At 49.3% G+C, this 18,487-nt stretch overlaps 2 protein-coding genes across 5 annotated transcripts in view; both read right to left on the bottom strand.

Annotated features, from left to right (window-relative positions):
- Nucleotides 1-6,725, bottom strand: part of DOC2B (double C2 domain beta) — a 53,053-nt gene extending 46,328 nt beyond the window's left edge. Inside the window, exons 1-2 of one of the 3 annotated variants that reach the window (XM_087751804.1) lie at nucleotides 6,342-6,725; nucleotides 5,588-5,687 (exon numbers count right to left, since the gene is read on the bottom strand). In XM_087751804.1, coding sequence (XP_087607930.1) covers nucleotides 5,588-5,681 — 94 coding nt within the window. In that variant the 5' untranslated portion in view covers nucleotides 5,682-5,687; nucleotides 6,342-6,725. Of the gene's footprint in view, nucleotides 1-5,587; nucleotides 5,688-6,341 lie in introns of those variants that run through there. The other 2 variants (XM_087751806.1, XM_087751808.1) reach the window with 2 other exon arrangements.
- A 72-nt stretch (nucleotides 6,726-6,797) lies between these two features.
- The window catches only part of RPH3AL (rabphilin 3A like (without C2 domains)), a 34,472-nt gene continuing 22,782 nt past the window's right edge, over nucleotides 6,798-18,487 (bottom strand). Inside the window, exons 6-8 of one of the 2 annotated variants that reach the window (XM_009469571.2) lie at nucleotides 16,955-17,068; nucleotides 16,299-16,481; nucleotides 6,798-9,753 (exon numbers count right to left, since the gene is read on the bottom strand). In XM_009469571.2, the coding sequence (XP_009467846.1) occupies nucleotides 9,719-9,753; nucleotides 16,299-16,481; nucleotides 16,955-17,068 (332 nt within the window). In that variant the 3' untranslated portion in view covers nucleotides 6,798-9,718. Of the gene's footprint in view, nucleotides 9,759-16,298; nucleotides 16,482-16,954; nucleotides 17,069-18,487 lie in introns of both variants that reach the window. The other variant, XM_087751809.1, reaches the window with a different exon arrangement.

The raw sequence follows: 18,487 nt of genomic DNA, 5'->3' as shown, positions 1-18,487 counted from the left end.
TGCCGCCGCTCGAGAGCCCAGCTCCTGGGTCCCAGGATAACGGGCAGTTAAGTCCATCCTACTCACAGCTGTGAAAAGAGCTCAATAAAACACTCCCAGCAGGCTGCAAAGCTAGGAATTAAAGAGGCCAATAAAGAGAACGCAAAATGAACTCTTTTCTCTCTCTTTTTTTAAAAGATCACATGATTTTTGATTCAATTACTTGATTTTACAGGAAGGGGGAGAGAGATTCAACTACTTGATTCTTGATTTCTTAACACAGAAATACAGACTGTGCAATCGTGGACCACAGAAAGGCAAAAAATCCTTCAAAGCCACATTGCAACAATTTGGTGGCAACATCAGATTTATACAGCCATAAGAAATAAGCAGTTTCCCCTCCTGGCCTCCTCAGCAGAACCTGCTCCAGCGTTTAAGTAGTGCAGTAATATCTGAGCACAGAGTCCTGCAGCCCACCCATAAAATTACAGGGTGAGAGGCGTTCAGCGGGCAGCGAAGCAGCTGCCTGACTATATGCCCCTAAGTGCTTTTCTAATGTAGAGCTGCACGGGGAGTTACCGAGTCCCTTCTCAGGCCCAGTAATTACGAGTCAGGAAGGACCAGGAGGTGCACACTAACTCCCCGAGTATCTCCAGCCCCAGAAATTGCCACTGTGCTCCTTCCAAATGCTGACATGAAAACAGACAAAAGGATCGGCCCACTGGTGTCCAAACCATTTCCATCAAGACTCGGAGTAACCACAAGCCTTGCCACCCCTGCAAGCTTTGCAAATTACAGTGACTTACCTCCAAGCACTGGCCTGCAAGATGCAAAGAGCTAAACCCTGAAGGGCCCTTGGGATTAAACATGTCTGAACCAATCCACAGCAATGAGAGCAGCAAATCCTGCAGGGAGCTCGGTGGGAAGTTTGCTGGGATGCAGTGAGCTGGAGCAGCCCTCTCTCCCCTTAGCTGGTGCAGGTAACAATGCTGCCACGTAACTAAAAGCACTGCTTAGATGAGATCATCTGGTATTCTGGGGGTCTGCTCGCTCAAACCAACCCACAACCACTTGGTTTCTTGCCACTTCCTGCAGTTGAAGAAACTGGAAGGAAGAAGCACTAAGCCACCGCTCACTTGGAGGAATCTGACCCCGGGGGACCCCCGCTCTCAGCCTCGCTGTGCCCAGACGAGCCCCTGTCCTGTTTTGCAGCCAGATCGGCCATGTGCTCGCCAGCCAGGGCTGCATGGGATCTCCCCAGCAAAGCAGAGACCAGCCCTGTCTCCGTGGCACAGAGGAAGGCGAGGAAGGTGGCCCGGCCCTGCCCTGCCCGGCTCCCACCCACCACCTCTGCCACCTGCCTCATACAGCTTCAAAGCCTGGCATTTAGCATATCTCTGCTTTAACCACTCAAGTTATTAAATAGGGACATTTTAACTTGTAAAAACCATGCCAAGACCCTTGGCTGGAAGGCAGCTGAGAAGCTCCCAGTGGCTCTGGTAAACTTTTATCCTTTAAGTAGAGTGCATTGTATTTCACTACAAAGAGGTGCTCTGTTCCCATATCTGGAATCTTTTGGACTCACAAAGTGCATGAGAAATAGAAACAAACCTGGCAGAGGGGTCAGAGGGACTCTGTCGCAATGGGAGGGAGAGAACCAGAATTTCTGGCTGAAAAAATCCTGCTTGGAGGAAGAACATGTTTGCACATGATTGTGTCATTAGGTGCCAATGCCAGCTGTTAATGCCTAATGACTCCATGTCACAAGCAATGAAGGTGGGAGCCCAACATGACAGCAACACGAGAAGGGAACGTGCTGGTGCATTGCTGCCAGGATATGGGCCCAGGCAGGGGAAGAGCACTTAAATTATTTATGACCACGTAGATGGGACGCTGAATCGAGGCTGCTTGAGTGTTTGATCAGCCCAGGGCTGTCAGTGTGGCTCACAGCTGGAGACACCAGATAACAGGAGAAAATTAAACCCCTTTTCCTCCCTCCCCTCACCTCTCTAGTGGGCCTCTCTCAGAAAAGAGAAAGGAGAGAGGAAAGAAAGCCCAATAAATTAGGTCCACTGCTGTATAGCCTCCAGCCCTGCACCTCCTCCTGCCTTCACTGGGGATGTTGAACTTTCAGCAAGGGCTGTCAGGCAGAGCCTGGGGGATGCGGAGAGGAAGGTTCAGGGATGCAGCCCCTGGCACAGGAAGGGAAAGAGCCCAGGGAGCAAGGCAACTATGATTTCCAGCTAGGGAGGAGCAAGCACAGCCCAGCTCAGATCTAACCTTTGCCCTGATATTCCCAGACAAGCCCTGCACAGAGCCGAAGCCGGAGCAGGCAGCTGTGCTATCATGGCTGCAGCCTGGGTGAAGGAGCAGGACCAGCCCCGTGAACAGCTCTGGCTGTCCTTGCATGGTGGTTTGCAGCCCCTGCCCAAGGTGGGGCTGAGCTCCCTTGGGCATCCCTGCCCCGCTGCAGGGTGGCTGAGCTTCCATGGGCTGCTCCCCCATTGAACAAAACCGTTTTCTCTGCCTTTCCCACACGCTGGTGTCTCACCCACCTCCTAAATACATCAGTGTAGGACTGAGCCCATGCTGCAAAAATCTGACTCCTGTACGCTTCCTAATCCACAGAGGCGACGAAATGGGCTGCATCTGATTTCTTCCCTTCATTTCCAGTCCTTTCACCCTCCTTTCCCTATCTTTGAGGAACAGATGCACCCATTCATAACCATGCAAAAGAAAGTGCGTATTTGCCTTTCCGACTGCAGTGCAGCTGGTAAAGCACAGGAGGGAAAATTACGTTTTGTATGAATACACAAATTATCTGCACTGATCTTATTATACTTGAATGGCAAACCGACAGAAAAAGAAAACATGAAAGAGAAAGGCATTGTTTGGGCTGCGCCAATGTAGCATCATTATTGTTTATCCTCTCCAACCACTCCATCATCCTAATCCCACCATCTCCCACAGTGACAGGTCAGTAACAGTGATCTGCTAAATAGCATGATACAGAGGCTGCCGAAATGAATACAGGCAGGATGCAAACCCAGCGAGGCAACGCCTGGGAGACAGCAGCACCTCTGGACATCTCGCCTGCAATTCCCAGGCAGGTCCAGACCAAGCATTCAATAACTCACAAACATTATCAGCGTTAAAAAGATTCATGTTACAGTGGTACCAATTAGTGTCAGAGTGCTGGAATACACAGGGGTGATACATAAACAAAGGCTCAGTACTCCCTAACCCAAATCCTCACAAGAGATATTCATCAAACGAATAAATCCCCAAAGCCCACAGCAGAGCTGTGCAAGAGGGGACACAAGGCAGAAGGTTCCTCCATGCCCTGAGGATCGTCCCTTACACAGGACCAACGCGTGTGGCTCTGTGCAGGCTCAGCACCTCGCGCTGGGGGTCCTGGCTCACCGAGGCAGCACTGGAAACAGTGCAGAGAAGCGTGAGCACCTCACTGCAACCCAACATGGGGCAGACCTCGCATTCAACCCCTCAGAGAGGGGTTGGGTTTGTATCCCGGCCGTGTGGCTGAGTCCTCTGTAGGGAACAGAGCTTGTCCTCCCTAGTCTTCCTCTAATGCAGCAGGGAGAAGAGTCCTTCTTTTAAAATTTCCATGTGGTGAGTGACCTCTGTACCCCGGGAAGGCAGGAACCAAAAAACATGATTAAACACATTAACTCCACCACACAATACTTTGTTGAAATAGCTTTGCAATCCCTTAGCCCTTAGACGCAAAGACGTCCGTGACCACAGAGGGCTCAGGCAGGACGGTGTGGGCAGCTCCTCCCCAGTGCGGTGGCATCCGATTAGCCCAGGTGACAGCAGCTAATTCCTCATGCTACAGACAACACAGCAATTCCAGCAAGTACAGAAAAACAATCACAAGGTGGAAATTCAAACAGAACACAAGTCACCTGCTATCAATACAGGGAAAATTTGGCAAGTTTCCTACTTAGCACTTACTACATCAAGCTGCTCAATGATGCTAATTAAACAGGTACCTCCCAGACATAGCCAGAAAGATTTATATCCCTAATTTGCGTTTCTCAGTTTATTTTTCTGTCCTCCAAGGCACCATTTTAATGGCCATGGCGTGATTGCTTGGAGGAGTTTAATTTTGCATGAGTGTCATTTGAAGATGAAGGTCTGTCCCATTAGTGGCTTGATGATTGCTCACCCAGGGCCCAGATCCTGCCCCTTGCTCTCCCACAGAGGGGCTCAGCTGTTCACTGAGATTTTCTTGGTCTCTTGAGCTTGGCTTCACCAGCAGAAAAATACATAACGCTGGGCTCAGCCACTCTCAGTGATCCAACTGCGGTCCCTGTCCAGGGGCTGGGTGCCAGCAGCTGAGCTGGGGGATGCTGTGCAGGGTTGGTAGTATAAAGCAGAGCAGTCCTGCAAAGCAAGGGACCAGTCTTGGAGATGTGAGCTCTCCTCCCAGCTCCCAAATCCAGCCCCAAAAACTGAGACCAGAAGGTAGCTGCTCCAGGGTAGCTCCCAGACACGAGGGGTTGCTCCAATGGGATGGGACAGGACAGCTGGAGCAGAGGTATATAATTGCAAATAATTAAAAGCATCCACAGTCCTGTGATAATTACTCAGGGCCACCTCTGAAAGCAGAAGCCAGTCACGCTCAGGAAGGGGAAGTTGTCTCTGCTAGCACCCCTTGCCCAGATGGCCCTGATAAGGCCCTGATTAGCAGCAAGTTTCCAGCCTCAGATAATAACCGCTTACAGTGATTAGGCTGGTAGAAACGTTGATGAGAAAGGGAGGTGGTGACGCCTGTTCGCTGCATTTGGTCAACTGCAGAGTAACAGGGAAGCTCCTGGGAGAAAATGGCATATAGCTGGGGGCTGAGAGAGGGCTCAGAGCATAACAGTTGTTGTTAAGCTGATACAGTCCACAACAAAAATACTTCAAAACCACAATCCATCCTTCCTGGCAAAATATGAATACATCATGTAGAGCCACTCATTCCAGACAGGGAAAACAAGCAATAACCCCTCCAAGATTTTACAAACAGCTTCCAGTGCCAGACAGAAATCAGTGGAAGGAAAAAGAAACGCAATGGATGCCATCAAACAAACACACAGAACCTCTGTGAAGCATGGAGGTGAATGTGTACAGCCCTCCACCTCGAGGGGATTTGAATTCATCCCTCAAAGGTGCAGATCCCAGGCACTAACCAGACCAGCACCCTTGGGTGCTGTATGGACAGCTCCAGGGATTGTCTGGCAGCGGGGCACAGGCCAGCAGCAGCGTGCTACACCAGCTGTGGGGCTGGGCTGGCTCCTTTCATGTTTTGCTATGAAGATAACAAGAAGAAATACTTCTGCAGGGAGAGAGGCGCAGGGCAGGGGTGTACGAGGATGTGCATGGCTGTCTGCGTGCAATGCCGCACATCGCTGGCAGGCAGCACACATCGTGTTCCCGTCTCTGCACTGCCATGGAGCTACACGGCAAGATCCTCATCTCATGCCTCTCAAGCATCGCAGGCATTGCTAGTGCTACCTGAATATACTGCTAATAAGAGGCAATGGTCAGGAAGGAATCTGAATGAGCAGCTCAAGATAAAAGTTTTCCACAAGATGCTTACCCATCAGCTCCCATCTTGTGCCTGCTGAAAGTCTCATTATTTGATTGCAGCATCGGCCCTTCAAAAAAACTTCCCTGAACTCTCCTTCAATCATACCCACCTGTGGAAACAAGGCGTTACGATCAGCAGAGCAGTCTCCATCGTGGAGAGGAACAAAGTGATGGGAGCGGTAGCAGGAAGAAATGGAAGAGGTGGGCTGTGAGACATCGCTGCCACCAGCCCTCTTTCCTGGAAGGAAACATCTTCTGGGAGGGGTGGGGAGGAGGACAGAAGAGCAACTGCTGCTAAGTTTTATTTTACAAATAAACTTCAGCCATCTGCAGAGATTATCTGCCACTTTGTGTCTCTGTCCAAGCACTCCAGCTGATAGTCCAGGGCCTTCACTGTCCAACTCAGTAATGGCCAGAAACACATTGTCTAAACACGAGCTGGTAGCCTATTTGCTTGCCACAGAGGTTCTCACAGAGAAAGCATCCGCTTTCCCCTCAAACTATAGCTGTAAAAAGCAAACACGGAAACTTGGCAATTCATGGCCAGTGTTTTTGATTCAGAGAGAAACCCAGTCAACTTTCCCATATACTGGATGTTGTCATGGCAAGCAGAGGGGGGAAGGAACAACGTAAGAGGTGGTTAGTCCTTGACACGCTCCATCCTTGCACTAATGGCAGCTCCCCAGCAAAACAATCCCAACAGCAATTATCGAGGCGCTTTTAAAATGGGAAAAGCAAAAACAGATTAAAAAGCCATTTGAAACCTTGAAGCTGAATGCCGAGTGGAAGGGAACACAGAGCAGCCAGGGCTGCACACGCTCAGCGAACAATGTGGAGATGCTTCTCTGTAGGCAAAGCTAAATGGACCCTGATTGTCAAACCAGAGCGAGTGATGAGCCTCGGGAGGCCATGGCGACGGCACTTGACAGAACAACAATCCGTGCTGCTTTATGCTTAGTGGTTACAACATAGAAAACCTTCCACGGAGGGGCTGAGAGGCAGACCTGTGCCCCCTGCCATTGCCAGCACACAGCACCAAAGAGGGGCAAGACAAAAGATGACTTTCAAGTGCAGAATTCAATTACGCTCCAACCGTGTGAATCACCATTCCACTGGCTGGATTATTTTCTTTCCTCACTGGAGCCAGCCCAAGGATTTGGAGAGTATCCACAACCTGGGAATGGAAAAAAACTTTTTACTGTTTCAAGAATGGCAAGCAGTTGTTACAGAGCCAAAGCTTTATTGTTTCCAGTAATAAAACACTACATAAAAGTTGTAAGGGATGGAGACGAGAACAACAAAATAATAAAAGAAACACAAACAACCAGAGCAGACTGAGCACTATTCACTGAGCCCTTCTTGCCCACCTTAAGCCAATGAAAAAGGCAGTCAACTGCTACAGGTTTCAGATGATATTCCAACCAAAGCTACAAAACACAACTAAGAGAGATGCAGCAAAGAGAAGAGTGGTCTTTAATAGAAAATATGTGCACAGAGCTGTGGATGTTCCTCTATCACATTCATATGTGGGAGATCACATTCTCTTGGGCTAGATCCTTCCCTTGACCCAAGAGGAGTCTTTCCATAGATGACCGAATGGTTCTGGTTCGAACTTAGGTGGAATTACTCCATGGAGGTAAAATATAGAGGTAAGAAAGAAAGGTTTCCGGTCTCACTGGTACAAGAGCAGTCCCAAATTTATCTCTGAGTGTGTTTTATAAAACCTAGCCTCAGTTAAAAATCAAACTCATGCCTCAAAGCGGCACAGTAAGCCAGCAAGGATCACCAGGTTCCTGTGCACAGCTGGCAACCCGCAGTGTGGTAAACGGCCCTGTGAAGCAAGGGTGGCGGTGAAAACACAACTGACCTGCCTGCACTGCCCAGGAATGAAGCACAAAAAACACAAGAAGAGTTAGAAATTATATGCTCAATTTTAAAAATTCTTTCCAACTCAGTGTAGAGTTTTTGATGAGAAAGTAACAGGTTTAAAGAAAATGGAGTCAATTTTTAAGTGTCTTTTTTCTCCTCCTTCTGTAGAATTAACTTAGGCTGGCAGGCCAGGCTGTCTGAGGCGCTGTGGTAACGAGAGCGCGAGCAAGACAGCCTCAGTAGGACTGTCAAAAGCTCCAAGGCAAGACAGGACTTTTTTGGTGGCAAAACACTTCTGAAATTGAAGACCCTACAGCCCTTAGAAGAAACAGCACAACTTCAGCTCTGAAATCATATTGGCATTTCAGCAAAAGCTGACTTTTGGATTTACTTTTTCAGAAACAGCTAATAATTTTGGCATTACCCCTTTCAGAGATGCAGCTGGTCAAGTCTCAATGGTCAGGTTTGAACAACACAGACCATGACATAAAGCATCCCTCAGTGAAGAACAACCTCATCCCTTGCTCTCTTCAACACTGATGTTGTGAAGCCCCCATTCAGTGGTTTCTCTTTATGCCACCTCAAAGAGCCCACATTGTCCAAAGGTTTTGTTTTCATTTTTAAAAGGGCAGAAACAGATCACGGAGGAAGATCTGGAAGGATTTTCCCAGCAACTTGCCATAGCGCATTAGCTGGAACAGCAGTAGGGGAACGGTCCTCTGTTGGACCATGTTCATTTAGAAAGAAAGTCAAGGATTGATTTCCGATCTCCTGTTAGAGTGTTCCAGCACCCTATCTCATTTATCTTCATACTGCAGCCATTTGTAAGAGCATATACTACAGGTACACAAAGCGCTCAGCAGCAAAGGAGAACAGAACAAGAGAGTAATAACCAAAGGAAAAGGTTGACATTAACAGGCACAAATTGCCTTTAAATCCATGATTTCAGAGGGAACTTTTTGGAATCCTTTGTTTCTTCAGCAAAAGACAGGTCAGATCCAAAGCATTTAATAAAAATCCACAGACTCCTACTTGCCTAGTATGGGTTTTGTTCAACCCTTCAATGATCTAATTGCTCTAGAGATGTCAGGTAATTTGATTTTTCTCATCATCTGTCATTTTTCTCATCTGTCCCTCCCTTGGAGGGAAATTGTCCATCCCGGAAAATAAGGAGGACTGGGGCATGCAGCTTTCTACAACCTGACTCATGACGACACCATCACAGTCAGCCAGATGCTCAAGACTTGCAGGAAAAAGGTAAAACAAAGGCCCCTGCTCATGCAAGAGATGACAAGGTGTGCATGCGGGAGGAGAAGCTGCAGAGCTTAACAAGATAAAGTAATTTGAAAGCTTTTATCCAATTTAGGTACACAAAGGCAGCCAGCTGGGCTGTGGGGTAGCGGGCATTCTCCCACCAGGAGCTGCAGCACACACACGCCGCCCATGACTCCACTGCCAAAGCATCACCCTCACCACAGGACACACAGGCCAGTGCACAGCCAGGAGGACCTAAAAATTCATAGCAAACTTCTTTGAGTGTTTCTTTACTGACTGAAGTGTCTCCTTGAGCAGACAATCCTATCAGAGAGACCTCAGTGGAAGTGAACGGGAGCACAACTTCACCAGCTGATTCAGGATGCCCCCACCAAACTCATACCAACTCAAACCAGAACAATGATGACAAGAAACACATGGGGTGACACCCTGGGCCCATGGGAGTCAAGTGCAAATCGAAGCCCTGGTCCCACCCTTCTGGGTCACAGAGGGAAATTCACCCCTGGGCTGAGAAGCAGTAGAAGGGTTGCGGTCTTCTCACACCCCGTTTCAGGGACATAGGGGTGAATCTCCCTTTCTCCTGAAGACTACAAAGCCAGGACTGCAAAGCCAGGAGCTGAACGCAGAGCTGGGCTTGGCAAGCCTGGAACAGCGGAGGCAGCAGACATTTCTGCAGCTCCAGCGAGCGCTCTGCATGCCCCTTTCAACAAACACAGGTCTGGACCCCACGGCAGCACCACACAGTACGATACTCCTGTCCGAGCAGCACCCCAAAGTGCGTGTCCGTCAGCAGAAGGGGAAACCAGACCAAACCAAACCAGTGAGGCAGGGAGGACAGGCAGGCATTCTCCCAGGTGCCATCGTGTTGCTAATGCCTGTGCAAGAGCTGGCATCATAAAGTCACCACCGGCAGCAGTTATTGTCTGGAGTGAAGTCTACAGGAGTGGGCAAGGGGCGAATGTTGGATCCAGGCAAAGCAGCTCCATCTTCACCTTCATCAGCATCGCGTTCTGGTACGGACGCACCTTTTGCCTTCAAAATATACAAAGACAAAAGTTTTCTTTGGAAAGAAGCGAAGGGGAAGAGACTTGACAAAGTTAATTTACATTGCTTTTACATGCTCAGTGCCATTTTAAGAGCTTCCTAAAAATAATAATGAAGAGAACGTCTGTGCATCATTACTCCACACTCTGTCAGCAGTCAGGGCCCATTAAACTTTATTAAAGAAAGAAAAGACAGGGGAAAGAAATGGGGAAAGAAGGAGAAAGAAAGAGTTGTACTGCTAGAACTGGTCCTCTGATACATGCGTCCCTCAAAACACAGGGCTGACAATGCAGAGAGCTCCAAGGCAGCGGTGGGTCAGTACTAACTTCTCCTCCCCTTCTCTGAACTGAAGGGGGTACAAATTACTTTGACTGCTGGAGGCAGGACAGGGGATGTTTCCAGTCACTGCTGTTCAAGGCACGGGTAGTGCTGCAAATTCCTCCCACCAGCTACTGGCTGACATTCCAGTTGAAAGATAACCTCCCAAGCCATAAAACCTCTCAACGTGTTTACAAAGACTCCAAAATCCAGACTTTTAACTTCTATATTACTGACTTCCCATGCTCTTTCCTTTATGCTTTGTTTTGAAAGATTACATCAACGATTGCTCTCAGTGCTTTGAGCAAAATGCTGAATAGAAAGTTGGAAGCGCAAGGAGTAAATGTATTGCAAAGGGCAGCAAATAAGTCTAAGGACATGGGGGCAGGAGGCCAGACAGGCTGTTTGATCAAAGACCAAAGCACAGACCTCTGCAATGTGAAAGAAGGCACAAAAATGGGAGTTTCATCTTCAGCAGCAGACTTGTTTCCAGATATATTGAGTGAAAGAGGCAAGAGAATGAGTCTTTGTCATTCCTCTATTTTCAGGGAAAAAGTCTTCAATTTAAAACTCCATAAAGAATTACAAAAATAGTGAAAGTAATTTATTTTTTAGGTACTCGAGCCTTTATTCACTTAACTTCAAGGCGGACTTAAAGGAGCTGAAAATGTTTTGGTTCTACCACTTGAGGACGAAAATATTTTAATTCCTTAAAACATGCAAGGGGGCATACGCTCCTTCTGAGGTTCATATTTACAAATGCATTGTATCTAGAATGCAAACCTTGAATCATTTCCTAATGCTGTCACTACCTGTTTTATTTATAAATGTTTTATTTATAAATACAGCAGGACCATTCGGTGCTCTGCAGTACCAATACAAGGAGGCAGAGACAGCTCAAAGCTTCTCAGCCATGAAGGCACAATTCAATTTTTTCACTTTGTGGAAGAGGGACAACTCATCCTCCTTGGCAGCAGGAAAACTCAATCCCGTGGCAGCAGCAGCAAGCTTTGAGCAAAGGGTGGCCAACAGCAGTGCCCAAAGATTGATGAGGCAGCCAGTGCAGAAGGTAGAGGCTTGGAGGGGAGAGGCTGGGTGGGGGTGAGGGTCTCTCCTCCACATCTGACCCCCCCTTCCTTCCTATCCCTGTGCCCTCAGTGCAGGCAGAGGCCGAAGGCAGAGGAAGAGCAGCGGTTGCGAGCGCAGCTCCCTCGCGCAGTTGCCCACCTAATTCACCCCGCTGCAAAGCCAGCCCTGGAAGGCTATCCTGTTTGGCTGTAGCTCACATGGACGAGAGAACAAGTGGTCTGAAAATATTTAAGCAATTTTCTTACCAAGCACAGGAAAACAAAAGCCACCTCCCCAAAGACTGCCATGAAGAAAGTCATTAAAGAAATTACTATCCCATTCGGAGCCTAATTACTGTTAGGACAATTTTTTTTCCTACATGGAATGGAGTAGTTAGACCCACTGAAGCAAAATGTTACCTCCTCATCATCCCTGAGGGAGCAAAACAGACATCTGAGAAACAGAAGGGAAGAAAAAAAGAAGTTAATGCTTTAACTTCAAAGATGCCCTGAGAATTTCCTGCCACGAAAATAATGCAGAATGGCTCTGCCTGTCTCATGTATTAACAGCTTGCATATTTATGAGCAAAAGTTGATGCCTACCCCAGCCAGGGAGGCACTGAGCCACGGCGAGTGACAGCACCTTATTTCTAAACCCAGTCAATTCCTAAAAGACAGGGCATAAATCTCCCCAAATTAAGAGAGCTGGAAGCAGCATTTCCTGCCCATCTCTCTCAGCTCCAGGCCCTTTTCTCAGCTCTGCTCAGCCCCTCCCAGCATGACAGCTACAAAGCAAGCAGCCAAAGGCAGGTATCCAGAAGCTACAGCTTCAGCACCCTGGGAGAAGGGTCCAGGCTGGACCTGCTGACCTCTAGAGGTCCTTCCAGCTGGTCTCACCCTGCCATTGCAAGCCACAATGTTTCTTATGCCCCACCAGGTGCTGCAATCATCATCTCAGCTCCCAGACTCGGCAACACCGCTATTTAACGTGGCTCTGTTTAACTGCCAGCTGCTGTACCGCTCTTTAAGTATTAATGATTTAGACAACACATTGGCAAACAAGCAGAGATGGGGAGACTGTGATTTGCACTCAGACGTATGCTACTCATTCATTAGGTTATCTTGTGGCTGTTTCTCAAACCTCCTCTTTTAGGCACAAATTAGAGCCTTCTCCAGCCCCACAGCCCACGCCAAGCTCACTCACCGTTCCCTACCAGCAAGCTGTCCAGGTGACCCACAGAATACCAACCAGGACTGGCCCGTTCCTCAGAAGACAGTGAGGACCCCGCTAACTGGGACCCACCAAAGTAGAACTAGCTACTGATCTGAGGAGAGATGCCTTTTGCTCTTAATTTACCCCCTGCAGCAGCCAGGCCCAAGCTCAAAGATGTGATCTCCGTTAAAAGCTCTCCATGGGGTAATGAAAGCCACTGTAAAATATTGATGATTTCTTTGTTTAATTCTGTTTAATATTCCCTTTCCTTAATAAAAATGTCCTAATTAACAATAGGGAGGATTTTGCTCTTTTTTAACTGAGGCATCTCTTAGCATATCAGCTGTACAGCCAGAACAAGGTAAGTCACCTCCCCAGCTGGGGGGCAAGTAAGGGGAAAAAGAAAGATTGTGCTTCTTTCCTGTGTGCAAATTTCATTCTCTTTAGGATAAAATATTCTCCAGGAAACCCAGTGCATGCCCTTCTTCTTAACAGCTATCACGTCAGAGCAGGCACCTCCAGGAACTGGAGCTTACGAAGAAGAAGAAACACCAGACCCTCAGAAAATGATGCTTTTGAAAGGGTTTGAAAGCAGGTGGTAGGAAAAAAAAAATTGGCGGCCTCTCAACTCACCACTCTCTTCTGCAACTTTGGCTCATGGGCTGAAGTTGCCTAAATCCCAATGCAGCTCTGACAATGAGTCATTTTATGACAAACCCCAGGCTTCATTATCTGCCTCACCAAACCCCAGCCGGAGCTGGAGCAACACACTGGAAACCTACAAACTCTTCTTAATAGCTCCTCATTTTCCCTTGGCCACACGACCATGCTATCGTCTTGGCCTTCAGGCTTAAAGAGCTAAGGACTATGAGAGCAGCTGCATTCGCAGTACCACTCCCTAATTCCCTGTTCTGGCTGTGGCCTGGGATTTAAGGATGCTAAAGTGTTCTGCAAAGTCGCACTTGAGAGCGGAATTAGAGCAGAGGTGAGAAAAAAAAGTGAAAAGAAAGTCACCAGTAGAACAACACCTGAGGTGCTAATATGAAGCAAAAATTGCTCCCAACACAGTGTTACAAAGTTGCAGAGCCTTTCAGAAAAGCTATAGCAAAATCTCCCTTTAATGCCCTCAGTCTGCAACTGAGGACCAGCAATTTAAATGAGAAAGGATCTTTGTCCCTTGCTCTGCTTTTGGGTCGGAGCAGAGCACGGGGACTGTCCTACAGGGTGGGAGATGCAGTGAAGAGTTTTGCCAGTCTTGACATACAGCACCCATCGCTGCTGCCACTCTCTAAAGAGACAAACAGCAGGAGCAGCCTCTGATCTAAATAAAGAGGGGGACAGGCACTGTCACTTGTCCTTAGGCTCCCACCATTTGCACGCCCCAGACCTCGAGCATCCCAGAGCACGTGAACCCCTCTGCAGAGCAGGAGACTTCCTAGGGGGCTACAGGGCTGGTCTTGCTCTTCTCTTTATTTTCTGCTCTTGCCAGGCTGCTGGCAAAGCACGGGAGCATTCAGTATTGCGGCCTCCTGGATGTCTGAGCTGCTCAAACCACCAGCTACGGAGCTGCACAGAACACGAGGCCACGTGAGTCGTATTGCTGCATAATGCTGATTACTAAATTCATATGTAATGGCTCTTGATTGCCAATAGTTCGCTGCACAGATCACATCATGGCAGCGTCTCTCCAGCTGGGCATGTTAAGCGCTCTCAGAGCAAACGAACGCCGACCATGCTCACCCCTGCTTCTCTCTCGTGGCACGGAGGCAAGGCCACATCCCAAACACATCGGAGGGAAAACAAAGTTCCTCCCCCTCTACTCCCCACCTTGAAGTGCTGAAGGTGACCCACACTGTGGGGCAGAGCACACAGCCATGGCAAACATAACAGGGGCACACCATGTGCCTCCCACAACACACTCAGGTTCCAGCTTCGCCTCCTTGCGGAGACCTTTAGTAGAGTCTCAAACGCTGCCGCACCAGCCCTCACCAGCACCCGCGTTGCAGAAAGGAGCGTGAGGTCTAACGCCAGCACAGGACAGGCTCGAAGACAGGCCAGCCGCTCGGTAGCCCGTCCTGCTGCCTTCTGTGGCCGCAGAGCCACACCTGTAGTGCCACCTCACTCCCTGCAAGCCCGTAGCAGCTCCCCGGCCCAGGAGGATGCCTGGCTGGTGGCCGGTTCTCTGACATGACGTGACACAGAGAAACCTGCCCGCTGCCATCCTCCATCACTTCCCAAGTCTGTGCCTGCCGACTGCAACCACCACCGGCTTCATTCCCCCCCCCAGCACACACGAGCAGAAACACTCGCTGCTGTCTCCCTGCCTCCCTCCCCCAGCTCTGGGGGCTGCAGAACCCTCCCACCAAGGCACTCGCTGCTGCAAGCACCAGGTCTGAACGAAACAGCCGCTTCTGCAGGAAGACTGGGAAATAAATGACCCCAGACATAATAAAGATCTTTACAGATATTCTCTAGTCAGCCAGCCTGGCTTAACCTTTTCCTTAGCAGAATCCTCTCTGCATCTCAGGGACTATTTTAACTGGGCTCATGAGATTACTACAGTTTCCATTTTTTTAAATATATGTCCATGCTGCCTGTCATTTTTAGCTCTCCCTTGCCTAGCAAGGAGAGATATCACTGGCAAGTGTTGACCCCTTGTGCCAAGCTTTGCTTCCAATTTTTTTAGTAGGAAAAAGGCATTTTCTGCCTCTGAGAGATTGTTTGCACTGTCATGGCCAGGCAGCAGTTAGTTCAAACAGCTGGCAGGAAAGCTCCAAAGTGCTAAGCACTTCACAAACACACCATCCAGGTGCGCATCCATCCAGTCTTCAGCATGCCCGTGTAGCACCAGCAGAAAAAGCACCAAAGGGGTCACACCCGCCATCTACCACCACCGGCTTCAGTCCCACAGAACAACCCTCTGCTCCGCTCCGATAGGCATCAGAGCCAATGCACAACAGCAATCAGCTGTCTCTACTGCCACAGCCAACAGGGGCTTAAAATAAACTGCCCAGTCTGGGGCAGCACTATAATCCAGAGAGAGGACGGACAGAGCAGAAGTATCACTTATCTGATTTGCTTTCCAAAAACTAAAGTTAAAGAAAACTGCAAATCCCTGAAACTTGGGAAGGGAGGGAAGAGCAGAGAAACAATTTTATGCTGGCTATTTCTAGCGGGAAGCGTGGGGAGGGGGACTATGACTCCATGTTGCACTAAAGGTTAAACCTGCTCTCTCTAATCCAATTTACGACTCAACATGCACAGCACAAAACAGGCTCAGGAACAAAAGGAGTGGCAGTTCACAGGGCGGCAGGAACGCTCTGGAGGGAGCAGCGCTAAACGATAACTTAGGGGTTATTGAATAGATTAGTGGGAACTGCAGAGAGAACACATTTGCATCTCTTTCAGCTGCTCCAGATCAGATGTGATAGCAGCCTCTGCTCTCACAGTCACTTAATTGTTCCAAGGTTGTTGAGGGGGAAAAAGTGTCTTTTTTTTGCACTGCAGAGTTCTGGGAAGAGCCATGCTTGGCTTTAAGAGCCATCTAACATTAGGAAAAATTTTATTCAGTCTCATAAAGCTGCTGGACTTCTGCTTTGCTTCAGTAAAAGCTCAATCTGTTCTGCTGCCTCTGCAGGGCAGACAGGAGCTCCAGGCCTTTGCAGGGGGACAGCCCCAGGCTACGGCTGCTCTTGGAGGTGGGTGTAGGCAGCTCCCACCCCAGACGATTACTCATGTTGCAGAACAGATTCTGCACACAAGGGGAAGAGGGAAGGAGTGAGCTGTAATGCTGTGACAGCATCTGCAATGAGAAAAGCTGCAGAGAAAGGTGAGCCTGGGCTGCAGCTTTGCCAGGTGTGCCCCTGAGAAAGCTGTGCTTAGAAGGAAGTCAGCCCCAAAAGCATGGATCTGCCCAGAGAGGAGGTTCAGCTTACCAGGGACTCTGCTGCCGACATCGCTGTCACGGCTGTCTGCTGGCTGGTCGCTCTGGCAGCTCTCCGTGGCGCTGAGGGCAGCCCCCTGCTCGCTGCCCAGGCTGCTGCGGCTCCCTGAGAGGGCAGGGGAGTGGGTGCTCCCCAGTGCCCTGCCCGTGGCCTGGCTGGGTTCCCCAATGGGTGCTGCAGGAACAAAACAGAGAGATGCTGCTCTAGGAGGGAGAAGTGGGTGCAGATGCTAGACCAGGTCCTGAGAGAGCAGCAGCCTCCCCGCTCCCAGCCAGGCACCCTCAGGAGCGGGGTCAAAACCCAGTTCCCATGCTCTGCTCCTAAAATAGCACCAGCAATTCCAGTGCTATGAAGTCAGGAGTGAGGAGCTGGCCGGAGACATGCTGCCACGCGGCCAGGAGCAGCTCCCATCTGCAAGGGCAGACCCTGAAAGGCTGCAGGCAATGGAGCGACCCACCAGCAGTTTGACCCACTGACAGTATTCCAGTGAGAAAGGACCAGATCCTCACCGGACACAGCTAAAGCCAGTGGGCTGCACCCATGTAGGGCAGGCAAGCGGCTGAGCCAAAACCCACAGTACAAAGGGCCAAGCGTTCAAGCACTTTACACTTTCCACCTTCCAGCCACAAGGAACAGTAACTCCTCACCCAGTCCTGCTCGGTGCTTTCTGCCTTGTGAACCTTTTGACCCCGCAGGTAAAGACTTGTCATCCAGGCTGGAAGAACTGAACTCTGAGTCGCTCTCACTATCACTAGAAACCACTGCAGAAAAGATCAGGGGGAGGAGAGAGACAGTTATTCACAATGTTCATAACACTTACCAAAGAGGGTGCCAGATGGATCCAAATAAAACATGAACAAATGCTGACTCGCTGATCACATTCTCCTTCTCCAAAAGGAACCCTACCTGCAGTTTCCCCACAGCTGTTCACTCTTCCTCTCAAACAGGATGTGCTGTTACTTTTTACAGATGATTTATAACTCCACCGCACATACTCCAGTGGTGCCAGCACCTGAAGCAGATGCACACACCACCAGTGCTTCTCTCCTAAATCTGACTGGGACTATGGGGACCACACCACTCCTGTGCTGCCCAAAGCTCCCTGCTGCAAAGCCGAGAGCCCCATGGCATGGCTGGCCTGGGAGCTGGGCTTTGCTCCTGCTGACCCCTGTGCCGGCACACCAGCAAGCCCCCTTCTCCTGCCGTTTGCCATCTCCATCGCGGGAGCAACATGCTAAGGGCTAGGCTGGGTGCGAGGCTGGTTCCTGCTCAGCTGCAGGTGGAGGGGTCCCGGCTCCACCATGAGAGCATCCGCATTTGAGTAATGTGAGGAGAGGGGCTGGCTTCTTCCAAGCCACATTTCAAGTGCAGCAGGGCCTCTGTGGAGGCTCCAGGATCTATGAGGAAAACACCAGATAAATACTGAGCACATCAAATAAAAAAACCTGCAGCGATTACACGAAGAACCAGCCTTATTAGCTCATCGTCCATTCAGCAGACACTCATCCCTATCAGCACACTGCCTAGGACTATATTACTCCCATGCCCCCAAGGCTCAGAAGGCAAGGGTCGCTCCTCTTCCTCAAGGAGGCTGTTCCCCCATTTCAAGGCTGCTTTTTTTCCTTCTCCCCCGCCCCCAAATCCTGGCCCTAATCCTGCTGTTTTCCACCCTCCATAGTTTCCACAAGCGCTGAAGGAGCCTCATTTTGCCAGACACAACTTCCCAATTGGCAGGTTGTTTCCACTTTTCCATGCAATTATGCAAGTACCTCTCCTGCTTATACCATGTGTAAAAGATAACTCGACTGCCAGCTGCTCTGGGTAAAATGAGAAAGGTGTTTTTCCATCTCCTGGGTTTTGTAATGATCTGATCTCAGAACAGAAATGATGGGGCTGAGGAGGAAAGTAACAAGAAAACAGCTGTCTTTTGTCTGAGGGATTGAACCTAGACCATTGCTCCATCTGACCAAGGCAGATACCAGCTCTCCTGGCGGTTCAGAAGCCGTTTCAAACAGCGGGTCACAATTCCTGGTGGAAAGTACAATATTGGCTCATGTGGGATATAGAGTAGGCAATACTGCAACCTACAGCCTCTACTGTAGGAAAAGGAAGCCCCAGCTATTTCTTTATATTCATCAGTATGTACTTATAAGCTCACATTTATATGAGAAATGAGTTTC

The sequence above is a fragment of the Nipponia nippon genome, unplaced genomic scaffold (assembly GCF_047370975.1).
Source record: "Nipponia nippon isolate SJK-2023a ecotype South Korea unplaced genomic scaffold, ASM4737097v1 scaffold_15, whole genome shotgun sequence".
Classification (NCBI taxonomy): domain Eukaryota; kingdom Metazoa; phylum Chordata; class Aves; order Pelecaniformes; family Threskiornithidae; genus Nipponia; species Nipponia nippon.
This window is presented reverse-complemented; position numbering and strand designations above follow the sequence as displayed.